Genomic DNA, 9,343 nt, shown 5'->3' with positions numbered 1-9,343 from the left:
CCACTCCTGGGGATACAAAAGGGCGCCCTGGCTTTGGACAAGAAAAGCTTAGCAGCTCCGCAGGAAGGTGAGCATGGTGCTCTAAGCTCTTACTCCGGGTATTTACACCCAACGGAGATGAAAACTGATGTCCACGCACAAACTCGTACTCAAACACTCTTCGCATCAGCGCTCCTAGGAGCCAGAAAGTAGGAGAGTCCAGCGCCCACCGACGGAGGAACGGATATACAAGGTGAGCCCATGCGCACGCCGCGCCGGTGCCCGGGCCGTGCTGGCCAAGCCACCACACGAGCGCGTCTTACAAACGTGCTACGCGGGGAAAACGGGCCACGCATCACGTGATTCCACGCGCGTGAAATGTTCGGGCCAGATATATCCGGGTGCAGGAGGTGCTGCCGTTGGGCTGGAAGGGAAAGGATACAGCCTGATTTCTTGATGGGACAGCCTGTTTTTGGGGTGTTGAAGAAGTTCTAGAATCACAAGGGTGATAATTACACAACCTTGTGAGTATACTAAAAACCACCAAATGGGACACGTCGGAGAATTTTATGGGACGTGAATTAGAGCTCAAACCACACCCCCCACCCCACCTCCCCCTGCCGCCCAGCAGGCCGACGGGGACCGTGCTCAGGCGGTCATCAGGGAGACCGGGGCGCGTGGAAGAAGAGCCTGTTACACCTTCTCTTCAGCTTCGCACAGGTAATGCGTGTTTACTGAAAATCTGCTTCACCCACAACGGTGAAATCAAGACCCCGAATTACAAAACACGACGGCAGTTGATACTTATAAAAATAAAGCGAAGGTCTATGTTTCACAGATCTGTGCAAATTTCCTTCAAATCTCAGTCTGGAGATCACGGAATCTGTGTTTTTTCTCATGATGTCATAGTAAAAAAACCGCATTCCACTGACAAAAAAAATAGCTTTGCTTCCGAATAGCACAAGTCTTTAAAGTGACTTTTCCCAACAATAAATATAGAAAATAGCCTTTGATGAGCACAGTTCAGCTTGGTCAGAGCTTCCGCTGGTGTAAGGCGGCGCACCCCTGAGGGTCGGGAGTCCCCAGCCAGCGTGCCCGAGGCCCCTCTGAGTGGTCTCCCCGGAGGCTGACCCACCAGCCCCTCCCACAGACCCCCGGGAGGCCCGCTAAGGACAGACTGTGCGGCGTCGCGGCTGGAGACGTGACCCCTTCCTGATGGGCTGCCCCTCACGGCCGTCCTCAAAGGCTCTCTTTGGCTCTCAGGGCCAGCAGGTCTGGGGTCACACGGAAGGGGTCTTTGGCGGGTGGGCCGGCTGCACCAGCTGGGGGCGCTTCACCCTGGGCTTCCTGCGCTTCGGCCGGCTCCTGGCCTTGTTGATTTGTACCACGAAGAAGGCCAGGACCACCATGGCTCCCAGGAAGGCAAACACGGGGATGGTCTGGCCCACCTCCTGGTTGTAGCGACCGGGCATGATCCCTGCAAGAGCACAGCGGCAGCGGTCAGGGGCACCCGAGCATCTGGTCACCGCCCCTCTGCCGTGGAGGCAGACGCGTCAGAAACAAAAATGAAACGAAACACATCACCGAGGCTCACGGGGCAAACGGAATCGTGAAACCTTAGGTGAATGGACCCGGGTCACGTGCAGAGAAGAAATGAGCGATTCTCAGATTAGCAGCCTTGGGAGTGGAGGGTGGGGTGGGCAGCGGTGTCTGAAGTGAGGTTTTTGCTCCTTCCTCTCCCTATGCCCACCTTAGACGGAGCCCAGGACCGGCCAACCTACACAAAGGGGTGCGAAGAGCTGCTTCCAGTTCCCCTACGTGCATGGGAAGACAGAGGAGTCTGGACGCTGGGCAGGAGACGAGCTGCTGGTGTCGGACTAGCTGAGTGGGAGGACGGCTGGCCATACCCCGACCCTCCTGGGAAAGCCGACCACAGATGGGACATGCGGTCAGAAGTCAAGAGTGGCACCTGGAGGACCCTTGGTTCCAAACAAACCACCATCGTACACCCCATGACTGCAGGCAAGGCCCTCAGGAGCTGGGCGTCACCACACAAGGCCCCCGGGGTCGGAACACATGGGCCACGGCGACAGTTCCTGGAACCAGGAGTCCTATGGGGAGCTGTAACCTCTTGAAAGAGCACAGAGCTCTCCAGAAAAAAAACAAAAACAAAAACTGCTGCCCACGCTTTGCTGGAATGACTGGATCCTGGTCGTTCCAGGTAAAAGACGACCTGTCCCAAATGGTCTAGTCAGGCCAAAAGCCACTGTCCGTGGAGGGAACGTCCTGTCCCTTGGGATGGGGGGCACAATCAGATCAGCTGAGGGGCAGAAACACGCTTTCAGGGGAGCGTCCCAGCTCAGGTGGGCCAGAACGGAGAATCAGCGGAGACCTCTGGGCTGAGGGTTTAGAGGCCAGGGTGGCTCAGCCACTGGCTGGGACCCAAACCACCTAATGACAGAGGTGTTCCCCGCATCAGACACACTGGCCTACAGAACTTGGACAAGAGCGTGCAAATTACTCTACAGGAAGAGTTTCGGGTGTAACACCCGGCTATTTGTTCTGAATTTGAAAATCACGGTAGAAAGTTCTGAAGGGAACACGGTGTGTAATCTCTTAGGCCCACTTCTGGCCGTGCTGATTCATACCACAGAGAAAGCGTGGGGGCACCTGGGTGGCACAGTGGGTTAAGCTGCTGCCTTTGGCTCGGGTCACGATCTCAGGGTCCTGGGATTGAGCCCCTCATTGGGCTCTCTGCTGGGGAGCCTGCTTCCTCCTCTCTCTCTGCCTGCCCCTCTGCCTGCTTGTGATCTCTCTCTGTGTCAAACAAATAAATAAAATCTTTCAAAAAAAAAAAACAAAAAAAAAAGGCAAGCATGGACCAGATGCTCCCAGGAAGGCAAAGGCAGGCCCACCTGGCCTGCCCTGAGCGGGGTGGGGGGAACCAGAACAAAGCGAGTAGGGTCTAGCACACCGAAGCCCCTAAGAACTGACCTCCAGGAATGTCCCAGGCACCGCTCTCTCCGGGAGACAATGGCCTCACTTGAGGGCGGTTCGATCGGAAGTTGGGTAATACCACTTTGTCCAGGTCGATGGAGAGCAGCTTCTGGTGTTTCCAAAGGTTACTTCATGAAAATGGATCGAAACAGAGTGAAAATAAGCAAGTGCACTAGCTTAGAAGCTTAGCCGATACCTAAGAAGAAGCCATTTCAGGAGAAAGGTGAAGCCACGTCCCACCGACACCCACCTAAGCCCAACTGCACAGCACACTGTGAGAGCTTCCAGGTCCCAAGACAGAAACGTCAAACGGAGTCTATACGTGGTCTACCGGGTTCCTAATAGGCCCCAAACGGTCTGCCTCTGCTTAAACTGGACATGTCGCCGCACAGTGGGAGAGGAAACCACCCATGAACCTCTGAAAGGAGTCTGAAGCCAGGAGCTGAGGCCAGGGCTCCAGGTCTGGGGGCTGGCGGGAAGGTGCGTGGGCGTCTCTGCCCCGGGCCGGCACAGCCTGCGGAGGCTGCTTTCCGAGGAACCCAGACCAGGGCGGCCTAGGAGGCTCCACGGGTGCCGGGAACCAGACGGCCTCTGTCCTCAAAGATGTCGCCACAAGGGAGGATGAGGCAGACACACAACCGCGGAGCCATCAAGAAGAGCCAACCGTGGGAATGCACGTCGGCCTTGCCCGCTGGGCCAGGATGAGGAAGAAGGGCGACGTGTCCACTCTGTCAACACGCTGGCCTCACTACGGCAGATGCACCGCTAGTCTCGTTCCTGATGCTGAGACCCAGCAACATTTTGGGGTCACACCTGACGCACAGAGAGGCCGACACGCTGCACAGAGCCGCAGAAAGCTGGCGGGGGGGGGGGGGGGGGCGCCCAGATTAGAGCAGCGTGCAAGTGAGCCACGTGAAGACTGCTCTGGCCGATCCGGGAGAAAGGAATACAGTGTGTCTGCTGATCATGAGCTCCCCGTTTTTCTGCTCCTTGCTCTTCTGGAAGTGGGTAGCTGGCCTTGTACTTTGGCCGACTGAGGCAAAGATACTCCACTCTCTGGGCACCTGGGTGAAGGGGCGCCAGGGGAGCCCGGGTCTGGGAAGGAGCTTTATGCGCAGGAACGGCAGGAGCGCCTCTCAGCCACCTGCAGCTGGGCAGCAGCTCGGAAAAGGCCAGTGAGCACGACAACCTATCCTGCCTCGCAGGGCTCAACTTTACCGTTCAGGTTCCATCCTCTGAAAATCAAACTGACAAGGTCAAGTTACGGAATCCAGGCCAGAGACGACCCTGTGGCTGAACAGATGCGGGCTGTGCTGTAATTCGGACGTGAGGTCCGGCTCTGGAATGTAATTATCTGGCCACGGCACCTTCTAGTCAACGACGGTGGAAAGCAGCACACTGCGTTGTAGCCCTCCAACGCGACGACGGAGGGTCACCCGGCCCGCAGGTTCCTCTTGAGTGTGACATTCCTGCGACTGCTCCAAGTAAGGACAGCCGGTGCCCAGCAACGGAACTCAGAAAGGGGTCATTTCAGAAACAGAAACTTGCGCTCAGCACCAGACTGACGGACACCAGGCCTTTCCAGGGTTGTCTAGAGCCGTCTGACGTGGTCTCGGATCTCTCTGCTCCAGAACTGGGACCCAGATGTAGATCTCTGGGGACTGAAAATAATTTTCAGCAAAATGTTTCATGTGAGATAAGGGGGAGCCTGACGGGCAGATTAAGAGGCAATTCCCGGGCGTGCTGGCGGACGCCAATGCCAGGCGCTGCACGGCGTCCGGAACGACTGGCTGGTGGCGGCCAGATGCCCGACGTGGGCGCGCCTAAGGACGCAGGACAGCCTTATCTGCTTCTGAGTCCCCAACAGCACCGGGGGGAGAAACTGGGCTTCGGCAATTCTGGCCAACACGGGCTGCCCCTGACTAGGAACCGCTGACGACAGCTGGAACGAAGTGCGGCCTGAATGCTACGATAATAGGAGGTTATGAACAAGTGGATGTAAAAATGGAATCTTATCAGAAATTTTTAAATGACAGGATATTAACTAGAATGGAAAAGTACTCTGTAATTAAAGTTTCAGAAAGAAGCAGCCGATGAGATGACGTGAACACTTCACAATCCCACGGTCTTCTGCCGAGCGCGTTCTCCAGAGGACACACGGTCCGTGACTGGTGCACTGAGTAGTCGGTTCACGACGCCTGGGCTTCTTCCTCCCAGTGGCTCACTGCGTCGACGGTGGTCCTCTGTCCCCTGCCACCCCGAGCCCCGGCCCACCAAAGCCTGTATACACCAAGACCCAAGCTAAGTGGGCAGCTTGGTAGGGGGAGCCCCACCGGCCAGGAGGCAGGAGCCGTGCTGCCGGTGAGGCGGACGGCTGCCCGCAGGACTGCGCAAAGGAGAGGCGTGGGAGGACGGCCCCCCAGCTGTCCTGGGACACAGGCCCCGCCTCACTGTGCCAGGACCCCAAATCAGGACAAGCCCAGAAACAGGGAGGAGGAGTGAGGGGGAGAAAACAAGGGAAGCAGCGTGCTCAGTGGGCTGCGGTGCCCAGAGAGAAACAGCAGGAGTCACTCTCGCTGTGGCTTCTGAAAGCAAAGGGAGCAGAGAAAGGAGTCGATGGCGTCCGTGAGATGAAGCAGCAGGCAGACCCGCAGTGTCCGGGCACCACACACGCAGGGGCGACAGGGACCGGGGGAAGGGCGCGGACGCGCTCCAGGCCAGGCCGCAAGCAGGAGCGCACACCTCCCCCGGGCAGCCGCGGCCCTCTGGACTGAGAGAAGAGCCTGTCAGCACTTCAGAACCCGCACCACAAATAAGGAGCACCCGCCTCTCGAACCCCAAACCAGAAGAGTCAGAGCTTCTGTTCAAGCGACAGCACTGTCAGACCCCAGCTTTTGAAGCAAGAATCAAGCAAACCTAACACAATGCTAATTACCCAAAGCGCTTCCTCAGGCAGGACACCACCAGACGCGTAACTGTAAAGGTCGATATGGGGGCTCACCCATTAAATAACATCACAAAATGGCAAGCGAGAAGATCGGATGATTCGATAATGATGTCAGTAAAATTCCATCCTCTCTTACAAAAAAAGAGTAATGAATCACAAACCCCGCAGAAGGAGTGGAAAAGCACAGGAAGGCACTAACCTGGGAGCCGTCTCGTTTAGAGGCTGTGGCTTGGCCCACGACAGGTGCGGACAGGCCGGCAGAGCCCGAGGCTCCGGGCCTCCCAAACGGGCCTCAAGGACCTTGGAGTACCGGTGCAGGTGGTTCCCTGGGGCGGCAGCAACACCAGCGACACAAAACCACGGTTGTTAGGAAGACGCCAGGAGATAACTGAGAGGCCTTAGCCCGTCTGTCTGCCTGCCAACGGGCCCACCACGTACCCTGGTACCCTGGCTCCCAGACGCTGACCAGTGCCCCGGGGGACGCGTGCTCACTGCTCACGGCAAGTGAACAGAGCGGAAGGGCCACTCCCTTTCAAGTGGCCAAGCCACACGCAAGGCTGTGGCCGGGCGACCTTTACTGACCACACTTCCACACACCTGTAGATATGCTTCGGGAAGAAAAGCTTTCTCTTGGGAGTGTTTACTTCTCAGGCAAAACAAAAAAATGTGCATCTTTAAATTTCAAAATTTCTTCTATTTCTCAGCCCTGTGCTGTCCAGTACTGGAGCTGTGGGTGTGGGTACTGAGCACCTGAAATGGCGTGTCACGTTCCAACAGTTTTGGTGTCCTGGGCCAAAGAACTTCACTAAAATGAATTTCACCCGTTTCCTTTACTTTTTTGGCGCGGCCACTGGAAGATTTACAATTGTGTCTGCAGCTCACGCTACGCTTCTGGCGGTCCCGGCAGTGAGGACCTGAACACTCCGGCCTGGCGGGCACACGGGCCAGTCCTGTCCGACACACAGCGGGCAAGGCCACAGGTTGCCGTGGCTCACCAGCCAGTGACCTCGACCAGTTACATCTCTCAACGCCTGCCTCTTCATCTATTCTCCCAGAGCTCTGAGAGGCCTGGGGGGAGGTGATCCGTGTACCCGGCACTCAGTGAGGGCTCAGAAACGCTGGCCCATCTTCCCACAGACCCCCAGGAGCCATGGCTCCATCTGGGAGAGGGCATGATACACGCTAACTTGGGGAAGCGCGAGGACCTCGGAGTTCACGTCCTTTCTATTCCCACAGAAGCCGGCCTGTGACCGCTGGCAACAGCCGGGGGCTCGCCAACAGGCTCTGTTTCTAGCAGGCACAATGGCCCACGCACACTCACCTTCCATCCTCTCTGGAGTGGCCGAGCCGGCTCCGCTGGGAGGGCGCTGCCGGTTCCCGGAATGACTGAGGCTGGGAGGGGTCACCCCATAAGACGTGTACTGAAGGAGTGCATCGAGGAGCCAAAAGCAGTCTGTGGGTTCAATGGGCATGCCGTTTAGGGATTAGAGTGTTTTCAAGGAAGGCCTACAGGAAATTGAAAGCCCCCCAAGTGAGGAAAAACAGGACGTGAGGAGGTCGCCTACTCCTGAGAAGTCCACACCCTCTGCGGTCAGCGCCAGCTCACAAACACCAGCACGACAGACAGGACCTGACCGTGGGCTTCACTCCTAGCCCCGGGGCTCACGTGGGTCAGTGCCACTGGGTGCTGGGCTGGACAGGCTGCCCGAGCGCCACCTGGCTCTGGGCCCCTCACCATGAGGACAGAATCCCACCCAGGGATGGCCGGACCACATGACACCCACTGAGCAAAGAATGGCTCAGAAGAACAGGGCCGCAAAGCCGCGGCCAGCTCCCGGAGGCTGTCCTGAGGGAACTATCGGGATCTACGCTTCGAGGGGGGAGCCGGGACCACTGTGTGCACACCGCTGGAAGTGAGTTCAAGGTCAACACGAGGGCAAAGTCTAGTAATCTGGGCCGCCGGGCCCCACACACAACACAGGGGAACAGGAAACAGTCATTCTGAGGGACCCAGCAGGGAGTCCAGGCGCTGGGCTGCGGCCGACGGCTCATCACAGACCCACACGAGGGTCCTTAGGTCAGGACACAGAGACGCTGCGGCGTCTGTAAACCGGGCCCCGCTGCCTCCACGCAGGCTCGGCCCACGCCTGCCACCGCAGACCCACTGCCCCCAGCAGGGGCTGGACAGGCTGGCGACACGCGAGGCCAGCAAGAGCTTCGCTCCCTCAAGGGCGCTCTGGCTGTGTGCGTGAAGCACGGCCGCCGGCAGACTTCGAACGAGGACAGTCCTCTCAAAAATTTTAATAAAGACTCTTACAGGAGATCTCCAGTCTTAAAAGGAAATCTCTGTGGAAGTAAAACATTAATCTTCTTTCAACTGTGACTTTAACCTTTTTTAAAAAGATCAACCATGTTCTAAGGATTTACACAAAACGCTAGGAATCTGTCAAGTTCAACTTCACTCAGAGATGCACGCACACCCAGCTCACGCTCCAGGGGATCGGCCCTCTGCTCTGGCCGGGCTCCTATTGCAAGCGTGAGGCTCCAGCCCCCTCCCCAGCCCCGCCGTCCTCCGGGAAGCCCGAAGGCGAGCTTCCGACCTGGCTGTGTCCGCACCTCACCAGGCCAAGACATGCAACGCTTTCACCTCCCATTTCCTCCTTCCCAGTGAGAAATAAACAGTCTGCGTCCGGGCTCGAAACCCCCAATGTGGAGGATGCAGTGATACCGAAAAAGCGGACGATTGCCAAGGACCAGGCCCCCCTCGCTAGCTCCCCCAACCAGGAGGGTACCGAACGCCCCCACTAATGAAGGCTCACAACAGCCAAATCCCCAAGTCTGGGAGGAGAGCCAGGCGCTGGCCCTCCAGGAAGAGCGGGTCCGACCTGGGAAGAGCACCACACGCGGCAGCGCCTGGGACGAACAGACTCCAGAGCGGGGCGGGCAGATCCAGGCAGAGAGCCTCTCCATGGACACACGACGGTCCCAGCATCCGCCCTCCTGAGGACAGCAGTGCGGCAGGGAAGGCAGCACAGCCCACACACGTGGGTTTGGCTTACTCTGCGTGTCCAGACTTAAGACACCCAGCGAGCGTGCCCCATCACCAAAGCAGCTGGGAGTTGCCCGGCTGCACCGGGCATGCATGCCCCTGGCGTGCCCCTGGATCTTCCAGCCCCTTATCGGTGCCTTTCCAGGGCTCAGGGGGACAAAAGGTTTGGCCACCAGTCAGGAAGCCCACGCTGTTTCGCGGCCGCACCCCCGGTCCTCACCCCTCTGTCGGTGACTGTCGTCCAAGCAGTTGGAGTCTCCATACAGCACGATGCGGCCACCGCCCTCAGTGGGAATTTGATAGAGTCCCAAAATGGGCACGTTTTCAACAACTGCTGTCTCCTGCTTCAAAACCTCCAATCCTAAAATAAT

The 9,343-nt window shown here is 57.8% G+C and overlaps 1 protein-coding gene across 1 annotated transcript in view; it reads right to left on the bottom strand.

The window, feature by feature from the left end:
* Positions 1-669: 669 nt before the first annotated feature.
* The window catches only part of MBTPS1 (membrane bound transcription factor peptidase, site 1), a 51,250-nt gene continuing 42,576 nt past the window's right edge, over positions 670-9,343 (bottom strand). Inside the window, exons 19-23 of the mRNA XM_045987731.1 lie at positions 9,193-9,333; positions 7,245-7,376; positions 6,123-6,249; positions 2,974-3,104; positions 670-1,456 (exon numbers count right to left, since the gene is read on the bottom strand). Coding sequence (XP_045843687.1) covers positions 1,260-1,456; positions 2,974-3,104; positions 6,123-6,249; positions 7,245-7,376; positions 9,193-9,333 — 728 coding nt within the window. The 3' untranslated portion in view covers positions 670-1,259. The remainder of the gene's footprint in view (positions 1,457-2,973; positions 3,105-6,122; positions 6,250-7,244; positions 7,377-9,192; positions 9,334-9,343) is intronic.

Source organism: Meles meles, chromosome 19 (genome assembly GCF_922984935.1).
Source record: "Meles meles chromosome 19, mMelMel3.1 paternal haplotype, whole genome shotgun sequence".
Classification (NCBI taxonomy): domain Eukaryota; kingdom Metazoa; phylum Chordata; class Mammalia; order Carnivora; family Mustelidae; genus Meles; species Meles meles.
Note: the sequence above shows the minus strand (reverse complement) of the source record. Positions and strands in the feature narration are given on the sequence as shown.